General features: G+C 41.2%; 1 protein-coding gene across 1 annotated transcript; it reads right to left on the bottom strand.

The window, feature by feature from the left end:
• Nucleotides 1-7,494: 7,494 nt before the first annotated feature.
• Nucleotides 7,495-15,984, bottom strand: c23h4orf54 (chromosome 23 C4orf54 homolog). The gene is made up of 5 exons (XM_067261169.1): nucleotides 15,965-15,984; nucleotides 15,782-15,863; nucleotides 14,329-14,357; nucleotides 12,265-13,076; nucleotides 7,495-7,612 (listed from the first exon to the last, which is right to left on the bottom strand). The coding sequence occupies exons 1-4, from the start codon at nucleotides 15,982-15,984 to the stop codon at nucleotides 12,290-12,292; spliced, it is 918 nt and encodes a 305-aa protein (XP_067117270.1). The 3' UTR covers nucleotides 7,495-7,612; nucleotides 12,265-12,289.
• Between the last annotated feature and the right edge of the window lie 1,923 nt (nucleotides 15,985-17,907).

The following is a 17,907-nucleotide window of genomic DNA, read 5'->3' as shown; positions in this document are numbered from 1 at the left end:
CAGAAGAACTTCCGGGATCCCAGGAGATCAACTGGAAAAATGAGGGGATAATTGGGGAATGGTGTGTCCTGCAATATGACAATCTATACCCAGGAATCATTGTGGCAAAAGACGAAGGATATGCTCAAGTGAAGTGCATGCACCGTGTTGGCCAAAATAGATATTTCTGGCCAGCCCGTGAGGACAGTATTTGGTACATGTTAGATTATATTTTAAGATTGATTCCAGCTCCTGTTAGAGTGACAGCACGGCACTTAGAAATACAAAAAGACATCTGGTCAAAACTTGTTGGGTAGGCAGACAAGAATGGTATAGCAGATGCAATATTAGGCTTTTGTTAAACATCCTGATAAGTGGAATTGAAAACGAGTTTTAAGTTCACCACACCACAGAAGAATGTGTTATTAATAGTGGTGGGCATAGATTTTTTTTTAAATCTAGATTAATCTCACTGTAATATTGGCGTTAATCTAGATTAATCTAGATTAAAATGTCTCATTTGAATTCCGCCGAAGGCATTCAGAATATGTGTGCTACCCAAATAATGACTAAAAGTAAGTCTTTGAGAACGGGTTTCTCAAGCCAGGTGGCGCATTAGACCAGGAGCTCATCTCCTGTTTCCAAAATGCATCACAAACTGCTTGAGAAAGCTGTTCTACTATGATAATTGGTGATGAAAATAAATTATGTTCATTAAGATGTACTTGTGTTTATTAACTGTTTATTAGATTAGTTAGCTTGGCTGATAGAGCTGTGCTGACGGGCTTGCCTCGGTTGCACTCAAACATTGTAGTTTGAGGACGACTCTTCCCCTGCGCTACATCAGTGCTTGGCCCGGCATCTTCCGCATTAGCTAAGGGATGCTTTGCGTTTAGGTGGTATTTGAGACTGGAAGAACTCCTACAGTAGCCTAAACTAATTCTGCATAGCACAAGGTGCAAACAACCTTAGTATTGTCGAGGTTTCCATTGGGAAGCTTCTTAAAAATATATTTTCCCTGAAGCAAACCAGGCGGCTTCATAGCTGCATCCATGTTAGCACGTCACGTTTGATGTGATAATTTCATACACAAGGCATACACACAGGTTCGAAGACTCGTTCTCGCCCCCTACAGTGGAATTCGGCTAGGTATACATCCTCGCTAAAATATCAAGGTGAAAGTCATCATAGGTTGCGTAGTATAGATCCAGCTCCCAACCCAACTTTGAGAATAGATTAACTGCGATATTTTTTTATCGCCGATAAGAGTCGCAGCGCGTTAACACCGATAACTACCCATCCAAATTCGAATGAAAAAAAACACTGACAAGTATGTTCAATTAGGCTTTGAAATCGTGAGAAAATCAGCACTCTTTTCTGCTTGAGACTAGGGGGGCATGTCACATGAAGGAGCTGAAGCTCCGCCCCTCGCTGCATACGTCAAGCCGAACAAAACAGTTTAGAATTATAATTTATTTGTTCAATGAGTGAAACATACAGATGCATATTCAGAATAGGAAATGTTCCCCTGAGCTGTAACACAGGAGTAAAAATGGACACCAGAGACAGCAGACAGTGAGCTCTCCAACTACTTCTAGCACATTAGCTACCATTTCACCAAAATACCATCATTCTACACTGAGAAGCCTAATATCAAGTTAGCGGTTTGAAAAAGTTATCTAGTATAATTATAACAAGCACACAGAACTGAGTGATGAACTGCTGGCGGCGGTGGATGGTCCAGGTGCGACCGGAGGAGGAACTGTCGGGGGGGCGATACTCGGTACGGCTCCGCGCTGCAAGAGAAGCCATGTGTCCCTGAAACCCGTCTGTCTCTGGTCCATGTTAAAATTATCCGCCGTTAAATGGTCATTGCAGAGGCGGCTGTTGGAGTTTATCCGAAAGTTTCCATTAGCGTGGCTCTTCACAAAATCAATCCACCTATTTTTCCTTTCCTCATCAATAGGGAAATTAAATAGCGTTGCAGCGCAGCTGTAGTTCTTGCATCCAGGGAAGATGCAGTTGCGGGTGGAGGGAGACATCCTGAAACTAGCTAGCTAGCTGATGTAGGCTACAATAATAGTACAGCAGGAGGAGCCATTCAGTGATCTGACATAGATGGGTCAAAATGACATAGATAGGTAATTTTTTGGCTCCGCCCATTAAAACCTGATGAGAAACTGTTCTATGGTCTAACTCCCCATTTCAGTGCGACAATGTTTTCGCGCTTTGCACATGCTTCCAGGAACTAATTTCACACGTATATAATGTACTGAGAAGCAAATCATGGAATTTGCTTTACAGGATCTTTAAGGCCAAACATGTTCAATATATTATTTGTTTGCAATGTAATTTCAATATCCTTCATGTTTTGAAAAAACTATTTGTTTACATTTACATCCGCAGTTTCATCATAATGTTTCATCATCTTCTTGGCTAAAACCTCTTAATAAATCTTTTTCCAAACTATTCTGATTCATCATGTATAATTAAAGGTTTATCAATATCCCATTTTAACTCCATTACACTCATAATTGTAACTTAAACAAGCAGTATAACTAATACGGTAACTGTTGTCAACCCTGTTACTGAGGTGTCAGCCCTGTTACTTGTATATTATTCTAATATAATTTATAAACTGTAAAGACAATTGTCAAAGCAACTTACTGTTTTTGTTACGTAAGAGACCAGTAAACCACTCAAAAAATATTAGGATAATAATGTCCTGTTTCCACAAACTTTACTTAACCCTTGTGTTATCTTCGGGTCATTCTGACCCAACAGTCATTGTGACCCACCGTTGTATTGCGACAACTTTACAGCATACAAAAACAAAGTGAAGCATTTTCTTTTAACCGTTGGGCTTTCTCAGACCCCCCACATTGCAAAGTTTAAAAGAAAATAATTTTTATATTGGGTAAAATTGTGTAAACACAACGATGGTTCGTTATGAACCTTTGGGTCATGTGACCCGAAGTCAGCACAAGGGTTAAAACAGAAAGTGCTGGAACAGTGTCAATTGTAAATAAACATCATCTATGGAAAAAAAGTAAATTCCTCAATATTTTCACGTTACAAACACACTTAGTGTAACAAGGGGGAATTTATCTTTCATAATTTATCAGATTTATTCTAAATATGGATTTAAAACTTTTTCAAACTGTGATTGATGTGCAGTAACAGGGTTGACGAAACACACACATGCATGTTGATTATATGTGAAAAGAATAAAAATAAAAATAGTCTAAGATGGCCAAACATTTTTCTGAGGTGTAAGGATCTACATTATCCAAATAGAGGCTTAAAAACTTTTAAAACTGTACTCTAGAAATCAAACATTAAGTATGGTAAATGGCACGTTTTCATAGAATGACCCTATTGTGCACTAAATTCTAACAAATGTACATTTTAGACTGATACACATTCCATTGTCACGGCCACAGCCGTGCCCCCCCGGTTTCAGTTTTTTGCCCTGCCCTAGTGTTTCCCTGTCATTGTCTTCACCTGTCTCGTTAGCTTCATTGTGTCCACCTGTGTGTCGTTTGGTTCTGTGTATTTAAGTTTCTGTTGTGTCCAGTCTTTGTCTTGTCCTTACTACCCATGTCCGTGTGAGTACCCTATCTGTTCCCATGGCTTTTCGAGAATAAACTAGTGATGGAGGAAACAAAGCTTTCCGAAGCAACGAGCTATTTGACACAATTGTGTCGAAAAAGTATCGCTTTTTCGAAGCGTTCGACACATCTTCTCCATTGGGACTTCTGCTGGTTGAATTATGGTATGACGATTGTATCGAGCGATGGAAGGAATCACGTGACGTCGAGTCCTCGAGACGTCAGTCTCACAATCATTGACAACATGATAAATAAAGGTTATGTGACAAATGTGTCGATTTGTTAGTGTCAAAATAATTTTTGCATATATATTGTATAATAAACAACGTATCGTCTTTGCTATTTTACATTCATAATATTTTCGTTCCAGTTCTTATAGCAATATTCTCATGAACAGTTAGGTTCAGTTTGGCCTTGTGGTAAGAGCTCTGTCTTACAGACTGATCTTACGAGTTCGAATCTCGGTGACCTCGTTTAAGAGGAAGTATATGCTAAATGAATAAATTATTGTTTGGTAATGTAGACTATCGGCTCAGGTTTTGGAACATGCTTTTGCAACTGGGAAAGGCCACATTTGAAGGTAAAACTAGAGAAAGATGTATGTGCTTGTGTACACCTACTCTCACATCTCACATCTATCAGTTTGTCTCAGCTGCTCGTGTGACGTCCGAAGCTTTGGACATCACTTCGACACTTCGACAGGTGATCACAGGGTTTTTGCGCATTTGAAGCCACACTCGACCCGTTTGTGTCAGTACAAATTGTTTCGAAAGGTCGATACCGCTTCGTGAGCACGGTATCGAGAGTAACATCACTAGAATAAACCCTTTGTTGTCAAAATGGCTGCGTACTCCCTTGCATTTGGGTCCTACCCCTCCTCTCACCCTGACAGAATGACAAGACCCAAAGAGGACCCAGCGGAGAGTTCCCCGAACCCTTTCATAGGGACCCGCCTTGCCTTCGGTGGACCCCAAAGCCTGCAGCGGAAGGCCTACCCCAAGACCGGGCTTCTACCCCGGCTCCAGCGCCAGCCCGAACCCCAACTCCAGCCTCGGTCCTGCCCTGTTCCCCAGCCTCGGTCCTGCCCTTTGCCCCAGCCTCAGTCCTGCCCGGTGCCCCGGCCACTGCCTCCTCCGCCGGAGGAATTCTGGCCACCTCCTCCGCCCGAGGACTTCTGGCCGCCTCCTCCTCCGCCCGAGGACTTCTGGCCGCCTCCTCCTCCGCCCGAGGACCTCTGGCCGCTGCCTCCTACGCCCGATGACTTCTGGCTGCTGCCTGCCACGTTGCCCGCGCTCCCAGGCGCCCCCGTGCCCGCGCTCCCATATGCGCCCCCGTGCCCGCGCTCCCATGCGCCTCCTGTCCGCGCTCCCAGGCGCCTCCTCGTCCGCGCTCCCAGGAGCCTCCTCGTCCGCACTCCCAGGCGCCTCCTGTCCCCTGTGCCCGTCCCCTGTGCCCGTCCGGCCTCCGAGCTGCCCATCATCTGTCATTGTGTCCACCTGTGTGTCGTTTGGTTCTGTGTATTTAAGTTTCTGTTGTGTCCAGTCTTTGTCTTGTCCTTACTACCCATGTCCGTGTGAGTACCCTATCTGTTCCCCTGGCTTTTCGAGAATAAACCCTTTGTTTTTGTAAATGGCTGCGTACTCCCTTGCATTTGGGTCCTACCCCTCCTCTCACCCTGACATCCATACATCATTGGAAAGCTACGATTCTTGTGCTTCCATTGATGTACACCATTTCAAAATCGAGTCGCAACAGCAAGTACACTTAACGCCTTTGTGATATACTACCTTTGTTGAAAGCGTGAGGAAACACTTCTTACTTATCTAATACGGCTCACAGCTGTCCAGTTATGCAAAACATCCCAACAAAAATTGTCTGGTTACATTCCCAAAGGTCCGAACTGTCTAACCATGTCAAGTAGTTCGTCCAAAACAATGTATTACCTCCACACATAGCGACGATCTTGTTGCATCATTCTGCCTTCGCCAGTCACTCACGCCGGTCACTCACGCATTATCGCTCATGGAAGGAGTTTCACTTAGAATATTCACAAACAGTAAACGTGATGATGGCCGCTACACTCTAACCTTTCGATTGACACCTTGTTTGACCCAATAGGAGCTTCCATGCCATGGTGATAGCCTTCTAAAGCCAACTAGGTCTGTGCGTCCTGTCACCGTCACCCCCCCCCCCCCCCCCGGCAGTCAGGCAGTATTGCGTTCTCTCTTTAATTCCCATTACTCCCTTTTTTTCAGGGCACATTTAAACTGTAATTTGGGTTATTCACGCACAAACGTTATAGACTGGGTTAAATGATCACAAAGATATGTTGTTACAAGATTTCATGTCCAAATCTATTTTGATGTTTGATGTTAGATGGGATAATGCATTTCTACATTGGTTATAAGAATACTAAACAAAAGTCCATACACTGTGAGACTGTAAAAACGTAAACTTAAGTTTCATACCTAAAATATTTTTGTATAATTCTTTGGGGTACATTTGTGATCAACCAAAGAACACAACAGATTTGACATTGTGACACAATGAGGTGGGGGTTAGATATAATTTCATGTTAATGTTGTGTCAGTGTCAAGGTTTGTATTCAGGTTAGGCATTTGTCATAAATTTGTTTGGGATATCACAAATTGCAAATCAAATACTGGAAATCATATTATTTTATTTTTTATGGTGTAGCAAGGGCGTTGTTAGACATAAAGCTCTACTGGGGCACAGGCCCTATTCATATCCCTTTTTTTCTTCCAAGCTTGCTGCACGCAATGCACAACTAGGCTGTAGAAACTCCCCTTGCTTAACCCACTATACAAGTGGCCGCAAGTTTGATATCAGCTTTGGCAGGGACATCAATAGTTAATGCGAGCGTGCACATTTTTTTTGCATTCATTTGAATGCAAATACTGTTTTTTGAGCTTCATGTAATATTGTTTTTATGTTTTTGTCAAAATAAGATGATCGGTAGGCCTATCATTTAGAAACGTTCTTTAGTTTTGTAATGTTTTCTTAGCCTCAATTCTGACTTGTGTGCCGAGTCCGACACCTGGACTTCTGTGCAGTGGCTATTTGGCAAGCTCAAGACATGGAATTCTGCAGGCATTCGTTTGTGTTTTCGGTTAAACTGCTTTGATTAACAAGCATTGATTGTGATACTGCGTTTATTTTTCCGGGATTATCAATCTAAATGAATGCACTGACTAATAGTAACTCAAATTTTAGATTTGACTGGGGCACAGCAGATTTATACTGGGGCACGTGCCCCAGTAAAAAGGATCTAACGACACCCTTGTGGTGGAGGTCTCACAACTTACATAAGGAGTGCTGTAGTTATCCACTATACCAGCTCACACATTTTTTAAGACCAGACAAATGTACACAACTATGTAAATCTGTAGAATAATACAAATAATTAATACAATTAATTAATTATGAATACACTTTGAGTAATTAAACATTCCAAGAAATATATATTATGACATTACATCGAGTACCTTACCTAAGAATTATTTTCATTCAGCAACGAAAGAAGATATATTTTGTGTTAGTGTTATATTTAGTGTTTCAATTACATATTGTAAAACTGAGATATATCTCCATATGATTAAGTGTGACAACTCACCCACAGTATCCTCTACTTGAATTTAAAAGAACACAAAATAAAATGTACGTAAGGTTTATAAAAAAAAACCTAGCCGAAGAGTTTTGCACAGTTGCAGTGTTACTTATGTGATACTGTTGCACTTCACAATGATGTATAATATCATACGATTACAATGTTTTACATTAAAGTGCTTAAAAATCTGATGTAAAATTAAAGAATATGAAAAAGAGTTGTATCTGGCTAATTGTCTCCAAATAATCTGATTCATTGTCTTTCTTTGACATTAAGTTAAAAACATATTAGTTCAAATTTTATTAATTTACATATATTTTGCAGTCAAAGGCAAGCTGGTACTTCAGAGAAGGCTGAGACAGCATTGATTCCAAGAGTAGATCACATGTCCTTCCTAGTGTAAACACAGAAGAAGAGATTGTGTGAGATAGGGAATACGTTGTTTTAATTGTCACAGGAACCACAAAACAAGAACAATAACGCTGGATTCAGGCAAATTTCATTTTTTATCTCACTAATGGCTTGAAGGGCAAGGCCTGCAGTTGAGACAGATTCAGTTCTTTCGAACCCTATCTTTACCCATCCGATACCTCATCAGATTTTCATGTCTAAATGTATTCTAACATTCATGTTAGCCATGCCATCCAGTACCAAAATATGAAGTACCAAAAAATGCTGTGAAATAATTGGCTGAAGATTTCTGATTTAATAAAGTGCATGACCACATGCAGTGGCAGATTAAGGTGGTCACGGGCCTCTGGGTCAATCTTTGTATGCATGCAGCGCACACATACACACACACTCTAATTGCACTGACATTTACTATATGTAGGCCTAGTATATGTACTGTACCATACACATTGCCAGAGTTTACTATAAACAGCAATGCCATAGAAAAAAAACATTCAGTGTCTGCGCTTGTCTGCAAGCTCGCAACTTTTATATTTTTACTCACGTTTTCTTCATGGCCGATTACAGCTAAGATTAATTACTAGACCTCTGACTACTAGATTATGAAGATTTGGCAGCTTTGAAATGACCAGTCAATTTTTGTATTTATTTAGAAAATCTTGGTTGCGATGGTCCTTTAATCGCTGTGCTTTTCATTTTTGAGCTCCACTGTCTTATCTGACATTTCTATCTGCCTCGATGATTAGCTAATAGTGGTGTCGTACGCTGTATTATTTGAAAACCGGATCTGATTTCATCTATCAGTTGGGAATGATTCTTATGGTCCAATAGGGGTCAAGTTTATTTCTCTAACTAGAATGATGTTGTGTCACCAACATCATTGCGGGCCCTATGCCCTATCTATAATTCCAGGAATCTGTGTGCCACCAATTTTATCATGGGCACTAAGCACTATCTATAGATCAAGGAATCTGTATGTGTGTGTGTTTCACTGACATCTTAATCACTGGATTCAGGTGGCTGAGCGGTGAGGGAATCGGGCTAGTAATCCGAAGGTTGCCAGTTCGATTCCCGGTCATGCCAACTGACGTTGTGTCCTTGGGCAAGGCACTTCACACTACTTGCCTCAGGGGAATGTCCCTGTACTTACTGTAAGTCGCTCTGGATAAGAGCGTCTGCTAAATGACTAAATGTAAATGTCACTGACTGCATCATGGGCACTGTGCAGTAGTTGTGTGAAAGTTACATCAAACAGGATGTCATGGGATCAAATGTCTCCCACCAGACATGTTTGTAAGACTTTTGTAAGGCTGACAAATACTCCCCTTTATAAGCTTGCATACATTTTATGCATCCACAGTAATGGTAGTATCTTGTAAGGCCACTTTATTCTCTTTTAATTTAAAAAATATGTACATTATGTAAATGCAGGCACTAATTAGAAATTGGTAGCTTGCTTGATTCTCTGACTAGCTTATTTACGTAGGTACATATTAATAACATATTCTCAGTCTATTTTTCTAGCACATATTTACAGCATACTATTCTTTTTAGGAGGGGAAGTGGGTTGTGTACTCATGATGATTAGTTTCTGTAATTGCTGATCACTGGCCATACTAGACTTCTCCTCACTCTCTCCATCTGTGAATTGCTGTGTCCTATAAAAAGGTGACCCGGTTGAGGCCTGCACTGCTACAGGGGAGGCCTTGATTTCCAGCAGCAGCTGAACCCACTCTGTATCAGCATAACAAATGGCTCCAATGACCTGAACTTTAATTTCACTCAAGGCTTTGCCAACTGCACCTCTTCTCTTTCCCTATGCACAAACGCACACACCACAAACTCTGCAATGTACAGCCCATTATATTATTGTAATAATGTTTTTTTCTAAGAATCAGTTATAACCCTTCATATGGTCTTATGTGCTTTTGGCTGGTTGTGGTTGGGGAGGGACGGACTGGGAATAAAAATAGGACTTTGATCCAGATCGGCCCACTAGAACCAGCCCCTGTATACACCACCACAGCTGCCCTGCTAATGCATACACATTCTGGGTTTGATGTGATTGATGCTAGTTAGGGACTTCCACACTTAATTTGTTGGCTGATTTGAGCGAAAAATAGTTTTTGGAGCTTTATGTAAAATAAACATAGACGTTTTTAAATTGGTAAAACCTTGTCTAGTGAAGGTGATGTCTTTTTATCTCTTAATTTTTCAGCCCCAAACTTACGTTTCTTAGCCTGGTTTTCCATCGTTATATTGTCTCTACTAGCTAGCTTTCATCTGTCAGTGTCACTGTTGTGTGTAAGCGAGACTAAGAGGGCGGGGATAAGGGCTGCATAGACGTTCATTTGGAATAGACCAACCATCCTGGGGGAAAGGGGGGCAGGCCAACCGTGTCGCTCAATCTTCTGCCGACATTTTTATTAAAGATCCTGTAAAACAAATTCCATGATTTGCTTCTCAGTACAGTATAGTACTGAGAAGCAAATAAATCAATTCTAATTCTATACTGTTTTGTTCGGATTGACGTAGCGTCCATTATCTGGGTCGTAGGTAGGCAGCGAGGGGCAGAGATTCAGCTCCTTCAGGTGACACGCCCCCCCAGTCACAAACAGAGAAGAGTGCTGATTTTATCATGATTTCAAAGCTTAATTTAACATACTTGTCAGTGTTTGGATGGGTAGTTAATAACACATTATTATTATTATTAGTGGTGTGATGAACTTAAAACTCGTTTTCAATTCCACTTTACAGGATCTTTAATAGTAAAAAAAAACTATAAGGCAAGCGGTCCTCCTGCCCGGAAGTGTTTAGGCCCGCCAGTCCGCTACTGGTTGTGGGTGCAAACTTTAGCTTTATTCAATCTGTAACACTGGTGTAACTAATCAGGGATGTGAATCTTGTTGTGTTAGTTTAATCAGTTGTGTTACTCCACTGTTTGGCTAAAACAAAAGCATGTACTTTAAATAGACTGCTAACATAACACAAACTCTACATGCATTGTACATAGTTTAATTTTGTTTCATAATTGTGTTTATATAGCCAGTATTTTATTTTTATGCAGTCTGTTCTAGAGTTTGTTTATTAATTATATGGGCCTGCTTTAAGTTTGCCATCCAATTTTGGGATACAAAGGGACACATGCTAATTGATTAGTTAAGGTAAATTGCTTAAACTGGGAACACCAATGAACTGTGTTAAAGAAGCTGTGAAGCAAATTCCATGATTTGCTTCTCAGTACATTATATACGTGTGAAATTAGTTGCTGAAAGCATTTGCAAAGCGCGAAAACTTTGTCGCACTGAAATGTGGAGTTAGACCGTTGAACAGTTTCTCACCCGTTTTCAGCTCAGGTTTTGTATAGGCGGGGCAAAACCCAACCAATCTACGTCACAGCCACCTATCTACGTCAGATCACAGACGGTTTATATAACCTGCATTCTGTTACTCAGCTGGTACGATGAAAAGACAAAGAAATTAACACATAGAACACAGAGACTGCAGGTAGGTCTGTTCTGATATCTGAAATTGATTTGGATAGTTGTTGCTGTTGTTGCTAAATTCAATACATTTGAGGAGGCGGAGCTTTAGCTCCCCCCCCCCCCCCCCCCCCCCCAGTATCAAGCAGAGAAGACTGCTCTCACGATTTCAAATTTTTTCACGATTTTTTTTTTTTTCATTCGAATTTGGATGGGTATTTAACAACACATTCTTCTGTGGTGGGATGAACTTAAAACTAATTTTCAGTTCTGCTTTACAGCATCTTTAAAATAGTTTACATATACTGATTGTTGAAATTAAGTCTATTGATGCAGCCTTAAAAATAAAAGTGAAAGTCAGAGTGACATTCATTGAGTGATGGAATTATAATACTTTTGTGACGTATGTATAAAATTACAAAAAGACACAAAATCATTATTGAATCACTTAAATTACTTTACGAGGTCAACACAAGCCAACACTGACATCAATGATGTAGGCTAGCAATATATATAAAAAAGTGAACTGTGTGACATGTAATAAAAAAAAGTTCACATAGGAGACAGTTCAGCAGTGAACTGATCATTTATTTTAAATCATTGTCATGTAATAATTATCTTAATCCAAATTTTATGAAATTGAATGGAAAATCTGTTTACCAATGCAGCTCTCTAAATCTACCAGACAGTTCCAGAAGAATACCGTATTTTTTGGAAATAAAACCGTGGTTTATAACCAGATTTGACTTTTTTCTTGTGGTGGTGAGGTTTATATTTAGAAATGGCCTATAGAAAGTTTTTATAATAAAACAACAGTAGAAACACTTTTTTTTTATGCTATTAATAGTTAATTCCCGGGCAATAGAAAACATACATTAAGCACTTACTTACTTTCGTTTTCAAAGTGTGTTACACAACGGCATGCTGTACTGCCTATACTCATGCATTGCTTGGTATCATTGTTCCCTTATCAAGTGCAGCATACATTCCAGTGCGGTTTATAATCTGATTTACAAACACAAAGCTCCCATTCTGGTGGGGTACGGTTTATAGAAAATGTGTCTTATTTTCCGAAAAATACGGTATATTGCTGAAGCAAGACAAACAAAACACAACTATATAGGACATTGAATAACATAGTATAAGCACTTACAGTAGGTATAATGTGACCAGTGGTTTTATCTGTGCTCAACCACAAAGCTCATGGTTGTCCCATCAAAGGAGGGTGGTGCAATGATCCTAGGACCTTGCTGAGAGGCCATGTTGATGACGGGCGGCTTGTCATTGATAAATCCGAGTGGCGTTCTAACCTTTGTGAGGCGTTGAGGCAGTGGCGACTTCCCTGTGGCCATGTAGTATGGGCTCTCAATGTAGACCCCATCACTCTGCTGGGAGTGGGAGCCTTTATTTCCATTGTCAGCCTCAGAGTTCATGGACATCTGGGACTGCATTGTCCGTCCTGAGATCACTGTTGGTGTAGACATAAATCCTGGGTACATCATATAAGACTGCCCAAAAGCCCCAGGGCTCAGTGCCAAAGGAGAGATAGACATGGGCATGGGCAAGGGAGTCATAGGTGGCTGCGGCATGGGCACATCTACATACTGGCCCGTCTCAGGGTCAAAGAGTCGTTTGGTTGCTGGCTGGACAGGTGTGTCGACTAGGTAGTAGTTTCCAGTGGTAGGGTCCAGCAGCATCTTCCTTTGGGTGGCCTGGAAGCGGTCAATGGTTGGTATAGTTGCCATGGTGGGGGAGAAACAAATGACCTGGTGCTGAGCTGAGGACATGGTCATGGGGAGGGAGTGGTGATAGATGGTGGTGGTAGGGGTGTCATGGGATTGTGCTTCCATGACAATGGTGGTGTGCTTTGGGGACTGTCGGCTCTCTTCCTGCCTCCTGACAGCATCAGCTTGGCTCGTATGCTTCGGTGGGCAGACAATAGTTTGGGTATTGGCACCTATGGCGCTGAAATTGTAAACAGATGCCTTATCATGGCCTGACCCTTCCATTTGTTCGGTGCTGGTGGTATGGGACTTTAAAGGTATGGTTAGATAATTCTCTGGTACAGCTGAGATGATGGATTGGGTGTGTGTAACTGGCCTCCCTGCCTCATTTTTAGGTTTCTCACTGTCCTCTACTAGGCATCTTGCCTGAGAAATCTTCAATGACACTGGAACTTTAGGTGATTTTGTAAAGAAGCCTTGAGTGCTGTAAGGTGCTTGGGAGATGACATGAGACTGGGCTGTATTCATATTAATACTTGCAGTTGTGTTTATTGAAGTATTTTGACTGGAGCTGAGATAAAATGTTTTGCTTCCTGTTTCACCACCTTGTTGTGAGAGCCATTTGGGACCATTTGTCACCACTCTGCTGTGAGGGATGTAAAATGTTTTGGTTGGTTTGTTTCCTTTTGTTATCTCCGTACTAGGGGAGGATGTCATTGCAGGGGGATGTTTGTCTGTGCTTGGATATGAGTCCCTTCTTTCAAGCTTCTCCATGATGGATGTTGGCCTAGCATTGCTTACATGTCCATCCTCTTCTACAGGCCTACCAAGTTCCTTTTTGGTAACAAGGGAGAGGACATGGCTTTCTGTTATGGGATTGGACTTTCTTTTCCATTCATTTCTATCAAAAACATACAACTGCTCCATGGTTTTCACTGCAGCCTGTAGTTTTTCTAAGGCAGCCTTGTTGGCCATCTTGGTTTCATTTTTTTTCACAGTTACATCAGGTGTTTTCTCTTGTTTTCTAGAAGCTGTTCTAGTTTCAATTCTCAATCCAATGTTTCCCTCTGACAAATCTTTTTTTGTATTACCTAATGGCACTATTTCTGTTGGTCGGTGGATAAGTGATGCACCCTCTGGAGATGACCTATCAATTTCAAAAGTATCCTTATTGAGTTTACATTTAGAGACTGCAACTAGATTTTCAGATTCCCTAACATTACTATTTGTATTCACAGACTGACACTTTATCACTATGGGGGAAACTGACGCACGGTTTTTATGACAGCTGTGTTTTTGAATCCTTTGCTCTGAATGAAGGTCCACTCCAAAAGAACTGAATTTGTTGTCGTTGTTATCCAAGGAAACAAAATGATAAGAACTTTTAACCAATTTACGCACATCTCTAACTTGATGTATGGGTGTTTGAAGCTTTCCCTTGCTGTCTCTTATGTCTCTGACCATAAAGTGTGGTACTTTGTCGGAGGACTCACCCTTTAACACCGGAGCGAGCGCATGGCACCTGGAGTCATCAGCTGTCTTTATCAGGTTGGAACTATTACAAACTAGGTTGGAAATAGGACATTTTGAGATGTTAAACTGGTCACTTTTGTTGTCTTCCAAACTCTTCAATTTGATTTCCGGTGATTTTGATGGAACAGAAGTTCTTGATGAATCTGGGACACATAAGGTATTGTCAGAGCGCAACCTCATGCCTTCTCCCTCTTTTTGATCGTTGGTCGCGCGTGTCGAATAATTCATAGTCTGCAGCTGATAATCAACTTTTCTCTCACTTGATGGTAGTTGGATATTTGGCACAAACAAATGTGACATTTTTGTCAGTTTACTAGTCCCCGAATCGGCGCACAAGTCTGTGTCTTCGAGGTTGTCTTTAGTCGAAGGCAGTTTCCACTCTGGGGTTTTATAATTTTTTTGTTCCTTTTGAAACTCTAGCTCACCGTCACTCCAGGATCTGAAAGCGCTATTTTGGCTTCGAAGCAACGTGCTTTTAGCCGCTTCGAATGCTCTTTTTTTAGTATCGAATCCCACTTCATTTGCCGACTCTAAATTAGTGCAAGAAGCTTGTCTCCCAGAGCCGCACTTGTCATCGCACGAACTGCTGTCCACAATGTCCCCTAATTCTTGAACACAAACTATTTTGTTGTCAGTACCGGCCTCTGAATATTTTGAGCTCTGCCTATCCCTGGACTCATTTGTTGTGCCATTTTCCTTGGGATTTTCTAGGTCTTGATGGACAAAGCAGGGTGATGGGACTTGATAGGGTTCGCATATCTCCCCCCTTTCCATTTTGCGCTCCTGCTCAAACTGCATTTTTTTGGAAATAACATTTTTAAGAAGACTTGATGCGAATACTGCTTTCTTGTGTGTGTCTTCCATGGTTTCCCTTGCATTACAGGGTCGTCTTCTAGTCTCACTACCCTGTCCGCCTGGCGAGGCGTTGGTAACTTCATCTGTGGAACGTGATCCTGCTGCGTTTTGTGCACATTTTGAACGCCTTTCTCCCCCAGGCACCCCTGATTTGACATTGCAGCGAAAATTTAATGTTTCTGTAAGCGTAATAACTCCACTATGGCCCTGCCCAAAGTTTCCCATGAGAGCTATTTTCTTTTTTGAAGCATTGTTATGAGGATTGCCATTCAAATTAAACATATTGCTCGGGGGTGGCTTTATGTTAGTTAATGCACCGCCCTTACCACCTTGATTGTCTTTATTCTTTGCCATTGTACAAGATGACATTTTATGGGACATGCTGTTTTGTCCTCTTCCCTGTGATATGTTTCCATATTTAAGGTCAACAAACGTTGACCACCTATTTATCCCCAGGCCACGTTCTGAAGCAGAGGAATCGCTGGAGGTGCAAAAATTTATGGAATCAAAATAGGGGTACGCTAAACTCTTGAACGCTCTGGCTGTCAAATTGCGCACTTCCTTGTCGGCGTCGTCAAGTTCACTCACAGCGCTAGATGCACTGCTGGAGTACTCGTTACCATCTTTGCCTTTTAATTTGCTGCCAAAGTGCAACCACCCGGGGGCAGCAATAAAACACTTCGCATCATCACACAATCTATCCGCTTTCGCATCAGCACCTCTGAAAACATACCGACTCACGTCACCGGCGTGCTTAGCATGATACAAAGTATTTTCATTTCGCTGGATGTTGCTAGGCTCATGTATAGCACAGGAAGTTGTTTTGATAGACAAGTGAATCTGCCCCTCAGAGTTCCCATTACACTTACCAAGACACTCCGAGGAGTTGCACGTTGCCTTACCACATATATCATTTTGAAGTACACCGCTTGCTATTCTGCCAATAGACTGACCCTGTTTGTTTTTAACTCTCTCGCCTATATCTCTCGTTTCATCACAATCAAAAGAAGCATAATCGACAAAAGAGTACATTTGGTTATCAGCCTCAATGTCCCAACAGGACCCCACTCCGATGTCATTATCCACTTCATGATCTGAAAGCTCAGAGAGCTGGATTTCATGAGTAGTAATGTAATGGGACTCATCCTCCATGAGGCACGGTACACAATCATCGGACAACACTATAACATCATCATCTGACTCACTTGTCCTGCTAAGATAGATATCTGTGTATTGCAAATCTTCATTGTCATTCCAAGTGTTTACAGTTTCTTCTTTCAGTGGTAAAATAAATCCAGCTGATTTCGAGTTGGACTCCTGATTTTCAGTGCATATTTCGTGTATGCCTAATTTGAGGCAATTATTAACATTTTCGTTTAAATGTAACTCGGATGTAAGTTCCAATAAGTCTTTGTTATCCATACATTTCTTAGCTTCGGTATTACTACTGCATTTGCTGACCGTTTTGGAGGGATTTACCAGATCTTCGTTTTCAGGAATATTGTCTCTTGCCTTCAAACTTGTATCGCTACAACCTTTCTGAACCACATCATGGCACCCTTCTCCAGTAGAAGACACGTTTCCATTCGTTTCGCATGTATTTAATGAATTGTCTAAATCAACGTATTTCAATTCATCATGTGTCCCAGTAGCATACTTATCAGATAAGAGCTTATATTGCGTACCACCGATGCTACGGGGATGTAATGTATTCTCAGTTGCTTCCATTGTTGGCACTGCGGCTACGCTACTCACTTTTGGTCATTAGAAATGTAACAAGTGTCACGGACAGAAAGGAAAAATAGACCTCACGATTTGCAGGACTCCAACTTAATTACCTATTTCCCATTCGTCCACGAGTCAACCACTGAGATGAGGACCGTGGTGCCTCTAGGCTATCAGTTTTATGCGAGTCGAGGAGACAGTTCGGATGCCATTGGTTACGGAAGCAGACTACACATCAACCATTCCAGATCCTTGCCTTGCCACCGAAAGCATGAAGTAGGCTAAGATATCCAATATCGTGTCAGCCATCAACCTATTTCCGAACCAGCGTACAATTACAAACCTCTAATTGCAGAAGCATCACCTTCAACAACGCCTTGATATAATAGGCTGGTGGTAATTTATTATTAATACTTCACACTGAACCGCACCATAGGCACATTTTCTGTCTGGACGAACTCGTCGCAAGGAGTAGGCTACAGCAATGGGAGGCAACAAATATAGAAAAGGTGACCAAATGTCAAAACAGCTATTTTAAACAGCGATGGTATGTGCCAGGGTGTTTTATTACACACTTGAAACAGATATTTCTTGCAGACTAACCCAAGTAACCGACAAAACAAATAAACGATTAGGCAGAGGCCTATGATCAAGCTACTTCCACAAGTGATCCAAAAAAAGGCTATGGTCAACTCGTTCACGCACATGGCTGTAGTCTCACCCACAACATTTCAGTTAAAATTGTATTAGACCCTGCATGGACATTTTAAAACAACATGGTATAGAGATAATTTTGTGGGTAGAATAAACTACAAGGACAAGTAGCCTACACTTGATCATGTTGGCTAAAAGCAATGTCTCAAAAACTTCTATTGTTTAGTGTCATACTAATAAGTATAATAATGTGAACATTAGTCTACCGACTTGCAACTATTTGTTTAGTGCAGTGATGCTGCCTG

Source organism: Osmerus mordax, chromosome 23, assembly GCF_038355195.1.
Source record: "Osmerus mordax isolate fOsmMor3 chromosome 23, fOsmMor3.pri, whole genome shotgun sequence".
Lineage (NCBI taxonomy): Eukaryota > Metazoa > Chordata > Actinopteri > Osmeriformes > Osmeridae > Osmerus > Osmerus mordax.
The sequence above is the reverse complement of the archived record's forward strand: the minus strand, read 5'-3'. Positions and strand labels throughout refer to the sequence as shown.

What these genes read in the sequence shown, in the direction of transcription:
- c23h4orf54 (XM_067261169.1), bottom strand. Translation starts at nt 15,984, where the DNA reads ATGCTAAGCACGCCGGTGAC. An exon ending in TTGACGACGCCGACAAGGAA is followed by an intron (nt 14,358 to 15,781) that starts GTGCGCAATTTG and finishes TGATGACTCCAG; the next exon opens with GTGCCATGCGCTCGCTCCGG. An exon ending in GCTCGCTCCGGTGTTAAAGG is followed by an intron (nt 13,077 to 14,328) that starts GTGAGTCCTCCG and finishes TTACAATTTCAG; the next exon opens with CGCCATAGGTGCCAATACCC.